Here is a 20,043-nt window from a genome sequence, read left to right on the forward strand (position 1 = left end):
TTTGATTGGTGTTTTACGACGGCGTCTCGCATTATGGTGGGAAGGGACCTGTCAGAGCCCCGGGGGATGCCCACGACCATCCGCACGTTGCTGGTGAGACTTTCTCACGTACGGTCGGAGAGGAAGCCAGCAAGAGGTGAACTTCAACTCACAGCGACCGAACCAATGAGATGTTCCTGGGTAATTACGCTGCGTTGGCGCGCTAACTGAGCCACGGAGGCCCCATTGATCCATTGAAGGCTTCTTTTTGGAATATAGAACACTATTCACTAAATCGTGCGTTCCTGAAACTCCAATTTACAAATTGAGTATTGTAAATCATGCTTTTTCACATGTGTGAAAATAAATGGTTTAACCATGATATATTTGATTCATTTATTTGATTGATATTTTACGTCATACTCAAGAATATTTCACTTACATGACGGCGGCCAGCATTATGGTAGGAGGAAGCCGGACCAAGCCGGTGACAAACCACGACCATCCGCAGGTTGCTTGGAGACTTTCCTAATTACGGTCAGAACTATGATATACACAATACACCTAAAAGATCATCAACTGTATAAATTTCATACATCCCCCTCCCACAAAATTCACCTTTATTCACCCCAACGAGCAGAATATAATTAAATGTCAAACGTGTCTGATGATTAAACATTGAAAAAATTAATCTGTTAATTTTAACAGAAAATCATTTGTCTAAGTAATGCTAGAATGTATTCTGTTATTATAACACACTAATGTGTCATATTCAGCACAATATCCTGCTAGCCTCATAGAATTTTTCTGTTGAATTAATAGACCACGTGTGATTTAACAGAATATTTATTTATTTGAATGTTAATTCAGATTAATTGTTGCGTGAATGTTTAGTACATATATGTGGTGACGTTTTGTCGACAAAGTAATATGTTTATTTCGCATTTTGTACCATTATTTTTCTACTTTTTTACACATGTGTTTTGACATGCATTTAAATTAAGTATAGACCTATAAAAGAAACGTATAAGCTTTGGCGCGGAATAGGGAATGTTTATTCTAACCTGTTTAGTAGATAATAAGTTGCAATTTTCATACCTTTGACATGTAGGACAATGACCTGAAGAGTCCCTCTGGAATGTAACATTATGTACATAAATCGCGCTGTAGTTTTTATCCCAAACAGAGACCTCTTTGAGCTGACTTTTTATGTTGTTTATAAGGTGAAAAGTTTATACTGTCTCTGTGTATATACACGCCTTTGACTAAAAATTTTTAAAAAAGATGAGTCCACACAAACACTGTAATAGACCAAATCCTTGTCAAACCCGCACTGTTTTATTACATGTGACTCTTGATATTCCGATATCTTAGCATTGTACATGGTTTAGATACTGATTTCACTCAGTTTCGAACATCCTTCAAAACTATTGTATGCTTCTCTTTGCATTGTTCCGTCGTATTTTTGTACTTTATATACGTTTTTAGTTCTTTTATATATGTTTTCGGTTCTTTGGTGGTTGTGTTATACGTCGTTTTGGGAATTGGCCTTACGATTATTGACCTGGAACGCCCTTATCGGTTGACGGCTGGTATACGAATGTCTGTTTTGACGCATAGATTCGTCGGGATATACACGTGCATAAATGAAGATGTTATATTTGTGTTTAAAAACGTTAGACTTGCATTTATTTCCCTATAAATGAAATTAAAAGCCTAGCATTTAAAAGGCTAGGCTTTGTACAAAATATGCATTTATTTCATCATCTGTTGTGCAACTGCATATGTGAAAACTCCAAGTATTTTTATTATATTATTTTCTGCAATGTACAGGTTACCTCCAAAATTCCATACCCCTAAAAGGGAACGTGATCTGAAGTCAGGTTTTTTTTCATATACACGTATGTATAGGAAAATATATCCTGCCTTTTTGTTTAATTGTACATGTGAGCAAAAGAGTTGTTGATGTGTCTGATTTGGTGTTGTTTTTTTTTTCACATACATATGTGCAAACATTTGTACTTTTGTCTTAAAGTCTCTTTGAAGTAAAATTCCTTAATACATGTGTACATGCAAGTGTGTTTGCACATGTGCAAGACGAATTTCTATTAGCACGTCACAATGTACAAAAGATTTCCAGATATGTACAAATTAAGTGCATGTGCATAAAAGAGTTATTGCATATGTGCAATAAACGTTTATGTTACATATCCATAGCAGAATTGGACATGTTTCACAATGCAAGTGATGAACTAAGCGACAACAAAACTTAATGAATTAGTGACTCATTGTGTACAAGCTGTTTTTTGTCGTTTTGCTTGTCAGTGGAATTAGACATGTCTATAAAACTCTTTTTGCATATGTACCAAACTTTAGTTGAAGTCAGATGCCTTGCCCACATCAATGGACTCTTCACTATCACTCTAAGTTTGCGTACTACCACACCAGTTTTATAGACGTGCTTTGAGTGTTTGGTTGAAGTTGGATACCTTACCCAGATCACTGGAAACTCTTCACTATCACTTTAAGTCTGCATACTACCAGACCAGTGTTATAGACGTGCTTTGTGTGTAGGGGCCGTAAAGGTAGCCATGCTCATTACATCAGCATGATGCGTTTATGAACAGTTGCAATAAAACCGCCACTGAGATACGTGTTTAACTGTTATTTGACCTAGAACTCATCCATGGACTACGAATTTGAGCTTTTATATGGAATTCATGCCTGGAATATCCACTGTCTGCCCCGCATCATTGAAAACTGATGACCGCTTCTCTCTTGTGTGTTACCAGCCTTATTTCTTATTTGTATAATTTCTTACATACCTTTATTGTCTTTGGGAGTTAGTGTTAAACGTTGTTTTGAAAATGGATCTTGCGATTATCGACTTGGAACGCCTTTTACGGACTACGACTGGTATATGAATGTCGGACGTGAGCTTATATATATATTTGGTTAAAGTAGGATACCTTGCCCACATCACTGGACTCTTAGTTTGCATACTACCAGACTAGTGTTATAGACGTGCTTTGTGTGTTTGGTTGAAGTTGGATACCTTGCCCAGATCACTGGAAACTCTTCACTATCACTCTAGGTTTGCATACTACCAGACCAGTGTTATAGACGTGCTTTGTGTGTTTGGTTGAAGTTGGATACCTTGCCCAGATCATTGGAAACTCTTCACTATCACTCTAGGTTTGCACACTACCAGACCAGTTTCATAGACGTGCTTTGTGTGTTTGGTTGAAGTTGGATACCTTACCCAGATCACTGGAAACTCTTCACTATCACTCTAAGTTTGCATACTACCAGACTAGTGTTATAGACGTGCTTTGTGTGTTTGGTTGAAGTTGGATACCTTACCCAGATCATTGGAAACTCTTCACTATCACTCTAGGTTTGCATACTACCAGACCAGTTTTATAGACGTGCTTTGTGTGTTTGGTTGAAGTTGGATACCTTGCCCAGATCATTGGAAACTCTTCACTATCACTCTAGGTTTGCACACTACCAGACCAGTTTTATAGACGTGCTTTGTGTGTTTGGTTGAAGTTGGATACCTTGCCCAGATCATTGGAAACTCTTCACTATCACTCTAGGTTTGCACACTACCAGACCAGTTTTATAGACGTGCTTTGTGTGTTTGGTTGAAGTTGGATACCTTGCCCAGATCACTGGAAACTCTTCACTATCACTCTAAGTTTGCATACTACCAGACCAGTGTTATAGACGTGCTTTGTGTGTTTGGTTGAAGTTGGATACCTTGCCCAGATCATTGGAAACTCTTCACTATCACTCTAGGTTTGCATACTACCAGACCAGTGTTATAGACGTGCTTTGTGTGTTTGGTTGAAGTTGGATACCTTGCCCAGATCATTGGAAACTCTTCACTATCACTCTAGGTTTGCATACTACCAGACCAGTTTTATAGACGTGCTTTGTGTGTTTGGTTGGAGTTGGATACCTTGCCCAGATCACTGGAAACTCTTCACTATCACTCTAAGTTTGCATACTACCAGACTAGTGTTATAGACCTGCTTTGTGTGTTTGGTTGAAGTTGGATACCTTGCCCAGATCATTGGAAACTCTTCACTATCACTCTTAGTTTGCATACTACCAGACCAGTTTTATAGACGTGCTTTGTGTGTTTGGTTGAAGTTGGATACCTTACCCAGATCATTGGAAACTCTTCACTATCACTCTAAGTTTGCATACTACCAGACCAGTGTTATAGACGTGCTTTGTGTGTTTGGTTGAAGTTGGATACCTTGCCCAGATCATTGGAAACTCTTCACTATCACTCTAGGTTTGCATACTACCAGACCAGTGTTATAGACGTGCTTTGTGTGTTTGGTTTAAGTTGGATACCTTGCCCAGATCATTGGAAACTCTTCACTATCACTCTAGGTTTGCACACTACCAGACCAGTTTTATAGACGTGCTTTGTGTGTTTGGTTGAAGTTGGATACCTTGCCCAGATCACTGGAAACTCTTCACTATCACTCTTAGTTTGCATACTACCAGACCAGTGTTATAGACGTGCTTTGTGTGTTTGGTTGAAGTTGGATACCTTGCCCAGATCACTGGAAACTCTTCACTATCACTCTTAGTTTGCATACTACCAGACCAGTTTTATAGACGTGCTTTGTGTGTTTGGTTGAAGTTGGATACCTTGCCCAGATCATTGGAAACTCTTCACTATCACTCTAGGTTTGCATACTACCAGACCAGTGTTATAGACGTGCTTTGTGTGTTTGGTTGAAGTTGGATACCTTGCCCAGATCATTGGAAACTCTTCACTATCACTCTAGGTTTGCACACTACCAGACCAGTTTTATAGACGTGCTTTGTGTGTTTGGTTGAAGTTGGATACCTTGCCCAGATCACTGGAAACTCTTCACTATCACTCTAAGTTTGCATACTACCAGACTAGTGATATAGACGTGCTTTGTGTGTTTGGTTGAAGTTGGATACCTTGCCCAGATCACTGGAAACTCTTCACTATCACTCTTAGTTTGCATACTACCAGACCAGTGTTATAGACGTGCTTTGTGTGTTTGGTTGAAGTTGGATACCTTGCCCAGATCACTGGAAACTCTTCACTATCACTCTAAGTTTGCATACTACCAGACCAGTGTTATAGACGTGTTGGATGCAGTGTCTTGCTCACATCACTTGGAATTCCTCACTATCATTAATTTGTCTCTTAACATACCGGTTTTATAGGAGTGCTTTTATGTGCCTGGTTGAAGTAAGATCTTTTTACGTCACTGTTCACTACTCCTGCTCCTTAATTTGTATAGTTCTAGACGAATTTTAGATAGTCTTGGTATGTGTGTTTGGCTGAAACAGAATACAGGTTCTTGTTTACAGCACTGATAACTGGTCACTTCCACTCTACTGTGTAGTATTAAACCAGTTTTATAGTGATGCTTGAGGTGGTTGGGCGAGGGCTGCTGTGGGTTACGGAATTAATATCAATTATTGTACTGCGCTGGGGACGGGAAATAACAGCTCAAGAAGTATGTAAAGTGTTTAAAATCAGCGTTCGTTATCTTGAAACTTTGAGTCTGGTGCTTTGTTGTTGTATTCCGCGAAAGAGCCTAAATAAATGTGTAAATAATTGAACACAGTCAGTGTGCAGGAACGTAGAACTATGTCTTAGAAGCTAGAACGTGGTGTGCACATGTACATGTAGGTGAACGACAGAAAAAAAAGATAGAACAGAGGGGCATGGGAAACAGTACTAGGGCCCAGTTTCACAAAGTGACTTCCGATTTTTTTTTTATCTTACATTTGTTGTACGATATTTTTTACATCTCTAGTAGAGTACCATTGTCCTGTAGGTAGGTACCATATATTGTCCTATACGTGCGTATATGTGCACACTCCACTACTGTCCTGTGTGTACAACATCTAACTGCGTTTAAGTGTGTATATAAGTGGGTATGAACTCAGGTAATGCTTTAAGTCGGCTTTCACTTTACTTGTAAATATGTTATTTTTTTTCCCATAAATTGGTGCTATATTGTTATAATTGTCGGGCAGCTTTCCGTTTTGTTAAGTTTGATGATGGGATATATGTTTCATTTCAGTTTATGCCAGAGTTTTATGTCATTTAACGCATTCCTGTATTACGTTATTGTCTCCTAAAGCTCAATAAATATATAATTGGCTCACATTTTTTTTTGTTTTGGACGTAAAATGTATTTATTTATTTACTACGTACACATATGGATCCAGTGGGAAGGAAATCATCTGGAACCTATTTATTTATTTATTTTATGTGTGTTTCAAGCCGTACTCAAGAATATTTCTCTTATCATGCTTGTACGACTCTGGCCAACATTATGTTGAGACGAAACGGCGAAAAACCCACAACCATCCGCAGGTGTGTGAGCGTCGGAAATATCGTACTCCTTAAAACACATGCGTCGTTCTCTATGTTCACTTTATTTCACTGCCACCAATGGACAAGCTTAAGTAAGTCGCATGTAGGTTTGTGTAGGCTTGGCCTCATCACTTGTCTCCTCCCGCGGAACAATATAGTTAGCATTCACCAATTAAATTGTTTCAGGTTTTGGTTAAATTCATGTTTTACATACCCTAGATAAAGAGAACACATGTGTATAAAGTATTATTAGAGACAAAGGTTGAGATGGATTGTTTGTGCTTTCTGACATCACCTTGACTGGCGCAGTCTAAGGTTTGATGCAGACCATGCGTCTTCCTCTAATTCAATAACGTTCATTCACTCTGACTGCAGCTGTGGTATATGAGGTATAGAAGTACAATGCATTGCATATATGCAGATGGCGGCACTTTGGCCTCTGTGTGTACATCGAACATAAAAATCCAATACGCTACAATTGTTTAATTCAAATATAGTAACATATAAAGTGCTCTATTGGCACTTTGAAATTCTGCTAATAATACGTTTCATCAGATTACATAGTTTTATAAACAAACATCCACAAACAACCAAAAAAGCATATTCTCGAACTGTGCGATGCTTTGACTGATATCTGAGGAACAAGGATTCCCTAACCTGGCTGAATGACGGACAAGACAGGGTAATGTATTTCCTCACCAATTTCATTTTAACAGAGAGTTTGCGTATCCTATTTTCTCTTGGTATAACTGTCCAACGATAAATTTCTATTGAAATATAGTGATTACTTCTTCTGAATTTTGTAAGTACAAGTATTTTGTTTCAATGTCAAGCCAACAAGATAACTGTTTAGCTCTATATTGTGCTTAATTAGTTTATAATAAGCCGCTTTAGGTAAATTTGTCACAGTAAAAAGCCATGTTTGGTCAAACGGATCCTTCAAGATGGATTTATTGTTACTTATACACACAGTTGGGAACTATGATATCCATACATTTCTGTCAGGTTGTGTCCTGCGATGTGGAGACATGATTTAATGAAGGGTATCTATTTATGCTGGAAGAATCCAGTTTATGCGTTAATTTATAGCATACACCCTTTTCCAGACCGCAGGCAACACGGTTCCAATCACCAAGCATCTTGTTTTGATAAGTATGCCAAGAAAGTATCGTCCTGTTTCACCATAAACCCAGCATAGTGGAGTTCTTTTCCTAACACATTAGCTGGCGCAAAACGTTTGTGTAGACATTTTCAATGATTCCATACGCTTCGAATCCGCATATTTCACAACCTTATATTAAAATAGGCACTACCATTGCATTAAATAGATTGAGCTGAAGGTCGACCGGAATGTCATATTTTCCCTATATTTTTCTCGTCAAAAGGTATATTGCTCTTGAAGCACTGTTTAAAAGGGTTTTCCTACACTTTACAAAGCTCCCTTACTTGAAGAATACTCTTTCTAAATAGTTTAAATGGTCAACTATTTCTACTGGCATGACCCAAACATCTACTGGCATGACCCAAACATCTACTGGCATGACCCAAACATCACAACCTTTGTTTTCTGTACACCAGTCACATTTTTTGTTTAAATTTTTATCCAAACTCAGCAGCCAATGGAGCCAAGACAAAGTATAACGGCAGCAGTTTTTGTGCACATTTAATCTACTGTTACACATTTTTTTAAGGGTAAGTGCAAAAGAGAAGACTTGGCGCCAAGTTAAATCTTGTATTAAGCCTTGAACCAGTTTTGAACAACTGAACCCACAGCTTGCGAATTTCAAAAGGTCGGCAGCTAAGCCGGAACATTCTGATTTCTTACAATCACAAATCAATCAACCAATGGATCGATAAAACCATAAATCAGTCAAGTAATCAAGAGTTGTATTTTTTATGATCTGGTAAAAGCGCATGTCGTTTTGTAAATATTTTCTTATCCAGTAACCTCAGTTAATTTTACGCTTCATCAGTGAAATATTTAAAAATGTGTGGCTCTGTCAGAGCTTTGTCAGGAAATGACATTCTCGCTCTAATCCGTACCATAGCAGTGCAGCGCCACTATCGGCCATCTATATAATATTACTGCTATACTTTTCTCTCTGTTTGGATGGCACGCTGATTAAGTTGCCCAACTGTCAACTAATACGATAATCGATTAAACTAGGACTTTTGACGGCTACCAAAGTCTTGTGAAACCATCCACTGGGTCGAATCTGCCTGTTGCTGGCTAGGCTACGTTTCTACTTCTTAATTCCTTTTGTTGTCGTCGTTGACCACGTCCTTTAAAATGTTTCACTGTGTCACCTTTAAGGCAGATGAAAAACGGAGTGCCCGATACAAACCACCCACCTTTGTTAAGTATTCCATGAACCTTCCCAGCTGGAATTTCACAGCATAAACTGCGATTGTGAGAGGTAAGTAACGCGCTTATGGTATGCTATGTTACACGGCTGTAGGCCTGCGGGACGCTTTCAGTCGCGTATATATTAACTAAAGCCCGAGAAATGCTGAGGCACTGGAATCTCGGGTATTAATGCTGGAAGCTGGGATTAAGCAAATATGTGCCACTCCACCAGAGGCAAGAAGTCTTTTGAAACATGCTAAATTGTCTCCCTTTACACGTACTGGTTATTTTTTTTCACACGCACAGTAGGGTACACAGAGATGCATGAATGAATTCATTGTCCATCCCTAAGAATAGTACTCTCCTGCCGTACGTGAGAAAGTCTGCCAGCAACCTGTGGATGGTCGTGGGTTTCTCCTGGGCTGTGCCTGGTTTCCTCCCACCATAATGCTGGCCGCCGTCGTATAAGTGAAATATGCACGAGTACACCAGTCAAATAAATAAACCCTTAATAATAGTATGCACGATTTGTTGTCTGTAATTGCACAGATATGTAACTATGTACTCCAGTACATATAAACTACTCGACTGGATGATTATCAGAACAAAATATCATAAAAGAATTACACCATACAGAGTAAAAACCAGAACATTGTCGATAGTGTAATAATTGTCAAATGGTCACACGTTACCGGTGAAATACGACCTCTTGACTATTTACCTCAGTTGCAATTTTATTCAAACTGTTTACGTACCTGTAATTGCTGAAATAGTAGCAAATTACATGCACTCTGGCTTAAGTACACGATGTAGAATTACACTTTTTGAATACAGCACAAAATTTTAGAGCTAAAAATTGGCTGGGACAACTGCGGGTTTCGAACCAGCGACCTCGCAGTCATGGATATTGGTCCAGTGGTCTAGACGGTTGACATGTATTACTGGCAATTTGGTGCCTGACTCTCAGGTCGCTGGCTCAAAACCCGCAGCACTAGAAATATGTGCTATATTCAGACAGTGTAATTCCTAATAACATAATACTGTTATCTGTAGAGAAGTTACAATTTGAGGCTAGAGAGTAGGTATGGCTTCAGCGTTTTGATTTGATTGCCATGTGTGTACAAGCCATCAACCAACATTGACATTCCTGGTCAGTAATCCAAAGGCTAAATCCCAAACCATCAAAGGACCAGGAAAGCCTATAAAGTACGAAATTATAACGACATCATGCAAAGTGACGCAGTCAGTTTTCAGTGAGGTTGGAAAGACGCACGGTATACTATAGGCGTGAATGAAATCATGATAAAACTGCATGATTAAAAAATTAAAAAGTACATCTCTACTTTTGGAGCCACATGAATTTGGCCGTTTCTTGAATATGTTTCCTTGATTATCCGAATACTTGATGAATACCGCAACGACTGTTATAATCAAAAAGGGATACGATCTATCCCCTTTCCTGATTCATTAAAGACTGAGGAGACTGCTCAGAATCCAGTTAAAAGATTGGGACAGTGACCAAAATAGAACATTATAAGGCTGATCTACTGGGAAAATGGTATATTTATCACTGAACAGTGAAAGCCGGGCGACCTCGGGATCAAGCCCGGGTCATACCACAGAAAAAATCATACCTGCTGCTGCCTCACTTGGCGCTCAGCAGTAAGACGTTAGAGCAAGGAAACATGACTCGCTGACCCGGTGTCAGTTTAATGTGACTGAGTGGGATGTCATGCCTGGTGTCTTCGGCATGATACTTCAATGTGGCGGCAGCACTTTGCTGGCATGGATTCGCTCTGTCACAAGACGACACAGTATATTTAGCCTACACACACCTAATGACTCCTTGTCGTAATATCTCTGGAAAAAATGTTAAGTAGGACGTTGAACCCAAAGTATACATACATATATATACATCCCCAACAGTGATATATTTACCACCTGAATGTCTAGTAACCTTCATTGTTACATTGTGACAGTCAGTCTATAATTGAAACGTGCTGTTAGCGAATTGGACATTGATCCGAACACACAAGACACCTGTAAATTGTGTGACAAAGACACAGTATTACTTCTGGGTTTCTGACAAAGACTAAGGAATATGTGCGGTGACAGTCAGAGTCTGGATTTTCTTTCAACATACAATTTCTGTGTCCCGGGCATTGTCCAAGCACTTAACGGGAAACCTTGTCAAATCATTACACAGATTAATGGTCTTTTGAAACAGCTGTGTTGCTCTAAATCTTCTAGATTCGCCACGACATTCTTCTTGGCTGCTTTTACAGTATGTCAACACTCGTCTCGTCCTGATGCGAGTAGGCGCAGTGAAAGCAAATTTAAACCACGAAGACAGAAAACTAATCCAACCCAGTAAAGATAGCTGTATATACACAATGCCTCTGGTGGCTGCAATAGAAGTGCAATCGTGGAATGTTCTAGGTTGTTTTCTGGGTCAGGTACCATGTTTGAAGATAACCCAGCCTTGAGTGACCCAGGTCAAATGACATCGCGAGGGGCCGGGGATTGGTCCCGGGTTGGGGCGCAACTGGGACACAATATTTTAATCGTGTATAACTTGTTTGCATGTACTGGCATGGTTATCGAGGTGAATAATGATTTCATTGCTTAGAACATTCCTTAGGTCTCGTTACCAATTCTGTTTAAGCCGTGATGCTGTGTAATTTGCTACTATTTAACCATTTGTATGGACAGTTAACTGATGTAAATATACAAGAGGCCGAATTTCACTGGTTAAGTGTTACCATTTGCCAAGTGTTGCACTGTCGTCGCTGCTATTGTTCTAGACTCTCTATGCTGTATGTCTTTACTTATGTTCTCTTCAGCGTAAATCAGCACTCCGTTTGTACTAAGCATCCCGAGGCCTGGTGCTTTGGCATTGTTTTAATGGTATCGTATGTTAAAGATTAATCTCAGAGTTTTTGAGTAATTCTAGGCCCAAGTGACGTCTAATAAATTGCAATTAACATCACTGCATATTTTTTTTTACATAAATCTGCTTAACCATCGTTTGGGGGCGTGCAATTTGCTACTATTTATGCATTTACATGAATGGTTAAAATAAGACCCTAACTAAAGTAAACTGACATGGGTCCATATTTAACCAGTTAAGTATAACCATTTGCTACCACATTTTAGTCGCTGTCCTGGTTTTACTATTTTTGCTCTTTGTGTTTTACATTTTCCTCATTGCTCACAAAAGTTCTTAGAAGAAGTACTCCGTGACACTAAAATGGTTGATTAAATTTAATGGCCTCTAAGCTATAGTGTGAATTGAGGTGTCGTCACTGCCCTGGTATGGATGGATCCAACACATCAAATAACCACCCTTTCTCGTGACAATGTTACTTTTCAATTCATTCCCGGTGAAAGCAATGGTGACGTCATAACGTTACAGAAAGATTGAACATTTACAAGCAATGTGTGGGACATCCGGTTGAACCAATACTGCTTATGATTGGTCAATTACGTGTTCTTGATTGACAGCTCGGAACGGTCTATTGCTTCGCATGCTGCAAACTTCAATATTTAAAGACGTTTTCACAAATATTCCGCTTAGACGACGGCTTTTAGATTCACTGGAGACTGCCCTGTGTAAAAAACAGTTGAAATATTTTTGCCAACGCAAACAATCACAATTTTAATTGATACTAACCCAATCAACACTTGTTTAGTCGCAGCACTGTACACATCGCTTTAATTGCTCCACCTGCCAAAATACAAGAAAAAATATCGTTAAAAACAGAAATAACCAAGTTTTATGTACATATGCCCAAATTCTAAATTTTTTTCTAAACATTGGAATTTACATTTTTAAATATTTTAACATCATCTTATGAAGTTTTTACTTTTTTCATTTATGTAAAACTTTTGACAAAAAAAAAAAAAAACAGAAAATCTCCTCAAACCTGAAATATTCTATTATTGCACAGTCATGTTTGTTTCGCGATGTCATACTGGCGAAGGGAAGCAATCTATGTTCACTGCGTTCGCTAAGAAGGCTACACAAAGCTTTCGTCTCTTACATAATTCTATTTCATTATATAAACTGCTTTATCTCTTCTATAAACTGAATTTGAAATCGTTTGCAAATAACCATTGGGGTACATGATACATAAATTAAAAAATAATAATCGTCAGCGGAAAGGATAGGGGCATATACATCCTACGCTACATTTATTTTAATATTTATTTGTTTACATTTTGATTGATTTATTTATTTATTTTTCTTCTGACTGGAAGAAGAAATTATGAATGGACATTGTACCAGCATACTTATCACAGGTCTCTTTGAAAAGAGCCATAAGGCTATCACGGATTTCAAGCATTTGGAGGCATTTGTTTGGGCGCAAATATTTACATAAAGAAGTGGAAAACAGGTACTTTCTAATAAATGTGTGAAATGGGTGATTTCGGTGGTCGCTTACTCCATCTTGGTTTTTGTTTTCACGGCAGAATGCAGTTTGCGCTACAATTCTCCGGGTTCAATGAAAAATAAACTAGGTAATTTTCCCTTATTACCTTAGTTCATTTACCTGTCTTTATTCCCTAATATATTTCCAATTATTCTCTGACAATGTATGACATCCAACAAAGCCTGATGATAAGTATCACGTCGGGGTAGGTTTCCTGGTAAACACGCTCCATAATTAAGCCAAGGGGGATATATGATATATATTGTGCCGAACTTCTCTGAGAATATCTCCTGTTATTCTATGCGGCTGCTATATTTTTCAGTCAACCTGTAAATTGATAAAAAAAACTACTAATAATCTAGAATGGCACAGCTTGAGACTGACCTTTGCATTGTTTTAATGTGATTGTATGTTAAATGTGATGATAACATTTTGAGTAATGCTAGATCAGTAACATGTCATAAAATGCAATTAAATATGTGACCATTTGCCCGCTATGACACTTGTCATTTATGCTCCGGTCTTTTTCTCTTTGCTTAACGTCTTTCATTATAGTTTTCCATTATATGTGTCCAAACACACGCCATTCCTTTGAAGCTTCGTTATAAGAACTTATATTTGCTTGGTAAGAGTTTAACACAACTTGACATTTAACACACCGAATGATTTAAAGTGGTCAAGTTTGTAAACGTTTGGAAAGTTGTGCAAATTTGAACAAATTGAATGGGTTATCGCTCAAGTGTTTGGGTGCATTAAACACAGCCAACCTTAGGGACGAAACGTTTCTACGGCAGCCTAGTAAACCTTGTTATAGGGACTTACTACATGGGTACATGCCACAAACTAAACATCATACAAATATTGAATGCTCACGTGCTTGGCATTGATGTCCATTACATAATATAGAATGGCGCGTGACGGGTTAATAGAGGGAGGGATTAGATTTATTCAATCTGATGATGTTTTCAAATACATTAGATTTTAGCTATTATGCAAAGGTATCGCACTGCCATTATAAGAGGCACACATGTCCATGAAAGGTAAGACAAAACCAATAAATGGTTATGATATTCTGAAAAAGAACCCGTACTGTTTAGAGAGAAGAATGGTGGCTTATTACAAAATAAACACACGGGCGACGGTCGCCACACGCACCATTTCTGCTAAATTACAAACAAATAATATAGCTTAAAACTGAATATTAGGGTAAAAAATCTGATTTGGAGCATTTATATTCTAAAAACACTTCAAACAGATCAATTCATACTTTTGAGTCTTGCACTGAACTGCATGGGAAAAGCATTACACAGAACATCCGGGTCACGAACTGAGGATGAGTAAATACAAGTTAGCACGACTGCGGTCTATGACACATGCACTAAAGGCCGTCTCTAAGGGCCAAAACCAGTCTGGCAAAAAATGGAAATCATTTCAGTTCCTCATTGGTACTTAAGTCATTTAATTTCGCCGCCTCTAGGACATAAATGGAGATGCTTAAAGGGGGTTTAAATCAATATTAGTTCATATGAGTCGCCTTGGGGAGTTATTGTCGAAGGAATGCTCGCCAAACACGAAGATGGCGTGAGTCAACTGGAGATGACCGGACCCTCTCTCTCGAGTGACACTGTTAACAAATTGAATCAGGGTGTAGCAATGGGCTGCAGTCTCTGCTGTTGTCATTTTACGAATCTGTCAACAAAACTTACCTACTGTATTAAGAAAATCTTTCAGCTTAATCAAACTCTCTTAATGCAGCTTTCTTTTTTATTTGAAATTTGCCTACTCATGTTCAGTAGGTCTTGTCAAACATCTTTGAGACTTCTTATTATTTCTAGCATATTGCGGTCGTTCTCTCAGACGTGTATAAATACCTCTGCAAGTGACACATACATCATCTACATACTCAAAGTGGCATGAGACAAGGCGATCTGCTGGTTCCAAATTTGTCTGCCGATTTCCAAGTTAACCACGCGCTGAACTTAACAGCATGTTTTCCACACTCCGGGTTAACGTATTGGCTATACTGATCTGTGCAAGCATATTAGACACAGATGGACATGGATATCTATACGATCCGCCATCTAGGTCCTCTCTGTGGAGACACGGGTACAACGTGGAGCCAAACTTCGACGACAACGCCTTATACTGTGGTGGTAGAGAGGTAATTAATTTCTAGTAATCCGCAGTCCGCCCATCTATTTTCGAATAACATGTAGCTAAGTTTTGTGTCTCTTTACATCTGACCCTTTCTTGCATAAACTCTTCATGTAAACTACAGAACCCAATGGTGAAATATTTATTTGTTTCTTTGATTTATTTGATTGTTGTTTTACGTCATACTCAAGAATATTTCACTTATGCGACGGCGACGAGCATTATGGTGGCAGGAAATCGGGCGAAACCCACGACCATCCGCAGGTTGTTATCAGACCTTCCCACATACAACCTGAGAGGAAGCTAGCATGCACTGGACTTGAACTCACAGCGACCGCATTGGTGAGAGGCTCCTGGGTCATTGCGCCGCGCTGGCATGCTAACCACCTCTGCTCCGGAGAAATATTACACTATTCCACGGATCTATGTGTGAAAATTATGCACGTAAATATAGAATTATAGTATTAGTATTACTTTTTTTCTGATGGAGTATGACCTCCCGAAGCCTGGTCCCTTTTTTCTAATTTCATGGGATTGTTTATTAAATGTAGTGACAACGCAGCGTTTGAGTAACCGTAGACCAATATGACCAAGTACATTACAATTATCATCACTGCTTTTGTTCTACCTAAAAGTACTTTAACTGTTTTAGGCTTGTGCGTTGCTACTATTTAAGTAATTATGTGAGAATAAAACCCTTCAACTAAGGTAACATGACACCAGGCCTTACATCAACGTAGTGGACATCGCTTTGGGCAGCTTTGTTAATAAACAGAACAGTTATTACTGTCTTTGTCCAGTCTTTATGTCCAGTGTCTTTACTTCTTGTTCGTTCTTTTTTTCTCTTGATCGACGTTTGCAATTGTTTTCTATCATGAAGATCTAACATTAAACACACAGAACGGGCCATTTGGATAGGCTTGTTCCTGAGGGTATTAAAACTGCACGGCCAAATGTCAGCCCTGCTACAAGAATATCACTAGGTATACTCCATTTGGGAAACATAGTTCCAAAAAAGGTAACAATATTCATAAAATCACATCTACGGAATAACCAACATTGGCAGGCAGTGCCAGCGAAGCTTCAGATTGTATACAATGGCGTTAGGACAAGCATTTTACATATTCCATAAGCCCGAAGTAGCCACCAGACACACTTATGAGTTAATTTCCACAGCTTTGTTCCATAAACACTTCAAGATCTAAAAAAAATGGCGCTATTATAAAGCAAAACCACCGTGTGCATGTAAGGAACACTGTTCAGTTGAAATGTACCCATTCATGAATATATTATAGTATCACAATAGGCTGTAAATTTGTACTATATGTTTGAAAAAAATTAGCAGATGCATGCGAAACAAATAATCATTGTGTTTTTCAGGGTTTACCGTTTGCGTGCGACCATTTGTCAGCTATCACACTGTCGTCGCTGGTTTTACTTTTCATGCTGTAACTGATTTATGACATTGTAGGTGCAGTGGGGTTGGAATGGCGGGAAGTGCGGGGTGTGTGGAGACCGATTCGACGGACCGCGCCACAATGAGGCTGGTGGCAAATACGCCACTGGCATCATCTCTAGGAATTATGCACAGGGTGGGGTTATTCCTATCACAGTCAAACTGACAGCTCCTCACGCAGGCTGGTTTGAGTTCCGGATCTGCCCTAACAATGACATCACAAAGGCGGTCACACAAGAGTGTTTGGACAAGTATCTGCTGGGATTGGCAAGAAACCCGGATGAAACACGTTTTAATAACGTCACCAAAGGCGGCATCTTCCCCAAAGGAGAAATATACAATCTGGAGTATCGACTTCCGGCCTCTTTGACCTGCGCACAATGTGTTCTACAATGGCGGTACAATGCAGGTAAATGTAAAAGGTGATTGAGTCAAAAATGAGGAAGAAGAAATGAGAATAATATCATAGAGATCCCATCAAGCCAAATTGTATACGATAATAAACAAATTCATAAATCAAAACTACAGAAATATTTATTCAAAACGCAGCACCGTCACCTGCGCAAAATCAAGTGTTAAGTCTATGTTTTATTGAAGCTCATATCTGCGCGTATATTCCAACCACTGATTAGCAGGATGAATTATTTTGGATGCGTACTGTGTACAGAAAAATTGCACACCTACGCCTTCGCACCATAGAGACAATCATCAGTGACGTTTCAACGCCAAGTCGGAGTAAGAATTTTAGTTACATGGTTACTTAGTGATAGCACACAGATATAACCCTATCGAGGGTTACAGACTCCGTGAGGTTCCGTTAAATGTCGTATCACTCAGTAACCGTGTAACGAAACTTCTCCCGCAAATAACCAATCAATTCAGAGCACAAGACCGACGTATAGGCGGAAGACTTCAGTGATGTGACCATTGTTTTCGGAAGCACACAAAGGGAGATAACCTAGTCAGCAGACACACATGGCGTCAGCTGCAGGGTAAGGGAAAATACACCTCCGACACATGGCAGATGGTGTCCAATGGATATCGGAGTATTCTGTCTGATGCGAAATACAGATTAACCAGAGGATCACACGTTGAGCTTTAGCGCAATATGGCTTGCATAAGCTGCAGTGCATCAGAAGTACACTGATAGGTTTAAGTTCAAACATGAAGAATTTAGTTACGTTTCAATGCATGATACATGATAGTACAAATATAAGTTTCAAGGAAATGGTTTTGATTTATCTAGGTCAGTCTTACACAAAACACAAGATTTACTTTTTGTTTAGTTTGGATACCTGCATTACCAACAATGGCAGGTATTATCATGTTTTAAGGGTATCGTTCTTAAAACTAAAATGCACTCATCCCACAGTGATTTTGGCATTTCACCTACTTTTGTTTCACAGTTTGTAAGTTAGCTTATACATGTATCCACTCTATAAGTTAACTGCGTGTGTTTTTTTAAACAACAAAATGCTCACACTGAAACTAAGTAACTACGACGCTAACCATATCAGTCTCTGGCATCTTTTTGGGCTTGGTAATTTAGTGATGGTGTACTGAGGAATGTGACACTTATCCATCTATGATGTTGGCCGAACAGAGCACGGTGGAAACCAGGGAACATCGCCAATGTAATGGGCATGTAAGGACTACTTACCGTAATAAACTGCAGCTCAAGCGTATAGAGCCGCGAGGTACATCGTGGCTCCATTGGTTTGTCGGCCTATTTCGGCTAGGGCATTATTTGCGTCTTTCCGTCATCACTGAAAACTGTGCACTTTTTTTTAAAAAGAACCCTTCCTAATGCTATACTCATTATTTCATTTCTTGGTTTGCGTTGAACGTGTTTTCCCTGTTTAATGTTTGTCCCCCTTTCACATACCCCCGATCCTAAGACGCTCGTTTGTTTATACTGATCATTGACCATATGTAGACTGCTCTCGCTTCAAATTTCCTTACTTCGCCAATTCCACAAAGATAAACTTTCCTACATGACTTTTGTCTCCATGGTGTTCATGATTAATTATGTTTTGAGTACGCAAACTTTTTTCAGGTAATGACTGGGGGTGTGTGGAAGGAACTAACATATGTGCCGTCGGACTGGGTCCACAAGAACAGTTTTACGGATGTGCAGACATCGCCATTTTACCAAGGAGTGGGTCAACACTGCCGACTAGATCGACTACCAAGACGACAGACAGAACAAAAGCACCAACGATAAAGATAACAACGAGCACAACAAAATCAACAAGGCCACCAACGACATCGAAATCGACAACGATGACAAAAGCCACACCGACAACAAATAGAGCGACAACGACCTCGAAGTCGACAACGACTACAAAAGTCACACCGACAACAAATAGAGTGACAACGACCTTGAAGTCGACAACTAGGATGACAACAAAAATGACCACTAAACCAACGCCTACCACACTGAAGACAAGCATTGCCACGACTAGCTCGGCATCCGCAAAACCAACGACGACGACAAAATCTAATCAGCGACCGCTTTGTCGTGGAGCGGGAATTTTCCGGGGAACCGTCATGGACAACCGCTGTGTTTATATGTGCCAGATGGGAACATGCCCGGACATATTCTGTACGGATGCATGTCGCGAACTATATCCTAACGCTGTATAAGATCCCAATAACTTTTATTTTAAGCGAAGAAGTAAACTGACTGAAACACAACTTCGCATGAACTCTGAATACAACACAGAAAATTGTATTAAACTCACAACTGATGGCCGTGTGAGGCAAAGTAATATATGAAAGAAATATAAAGGATGAAACTTAATTTCCACAAGTCATTTAAATCATTTCATCTTTTAATGAGAGGGACACTGTTTTCCTTTTTTTTATGATCTCTTATTGAGATAGTTTTACATATTTCGAGCGCTCATCTTGAGGCAATGCAAAGTCCAACTATATGTGATTTACACACGGATGGAGAGGTTAAACTTTTGAATGTATGCCCTGAGCGTGGTGTAATAAAGTACTTCCCGTGAAAACTTCGATCAAAACTTTTGGCTCCTATAATTCTGATAAACAGCAAGGCATTGTACGATGTGTAATTATTTTTGTTAATCATAAATCATAAAAATGAAATACGTATTTACTTGATAACATCATGGGTCGATTTTTTTTTTTGATTGGTGTTTTACGCCGTACTCAAGAATATTTCACTTATACGACGGCGGCCAGCATTATGGTGGGCGGAAACCGGGCAGAGCCCGGGGGAAACCCACGACCATCCACAGGTTGCTGACACACCTTC

At 39.1% G+C, this 20,043-nt stretch overlaps 1 protein-coding gene across 1 annotated transcript; it reads left to right on the forward strand.

Moving 5' to 3' along the window:
• Positions 1–14,862: 14,862 nt before the first annotated feature.
• Positions 14,863–19,767, forward strand: LOC135463086 (uncharacterized). The gene is made up of 3 exons (XM_064740406.1): positions 14,863–15,311; positions 16,776–17,169; positions 18,817–19,767. The coding sequence occupies exons 1-3, from the start codon at positions 15,138–15,140 to the stop codon at positions 19,404–19,406; spliced, it is 1,158 nt and encodes a 385-aa protein (XP_064596476.1). The 5' UTR covers positions 14,863–15,137; the 3' UTR covers positions 19,407–19,767.
• The last annotated feature ends 276 nt before the right edge of the window (positions 19,768–20,043 follow it).

This window comes from Liolophura sinensis, chromosome 2 (genome assembly GCF_032854445.1).
Source record: "Liolophura sinensis isolate JHLJ2023 chromosome 2, CUHK_Ljap_v2, whole genome shotgun sequence".
In the NCBI taxonomy this organism is placed as follows: Eukaryota; Metazoa; Mollusca; class Polyplacophora; order Chitonida; family Chitonidae; genus Liolophura; species Liolophura sinensis.

What these genes read in the sequence shown, in the direction of transcription:
- LOC135463086 (XM_064740406.1), top strand. Translation starts at nt 15,138, where the DNA reads ATGTTTTCCACACTCCGGGTTAACGTATTGGCTATACTGATCTGTGCA. An exon ending in TATACTGTGGTGGTAGAGAG is followed by an intron (nt 15,312 to 16,775) that starts GTAATTAATTTC and finishes ATGACATTGTAG; the next exon opens with GTGCAGTGGGGTTGGAATGG. An exon ending in ACAATGGCGGTACAATGCAG is followed by an intron (nt 17,170 to 18,816) that starts GTAAATGTAAAA and finishes AACTTTTTTCAG; the next exon opens with GTAATGACTGGGGGTGTGTG.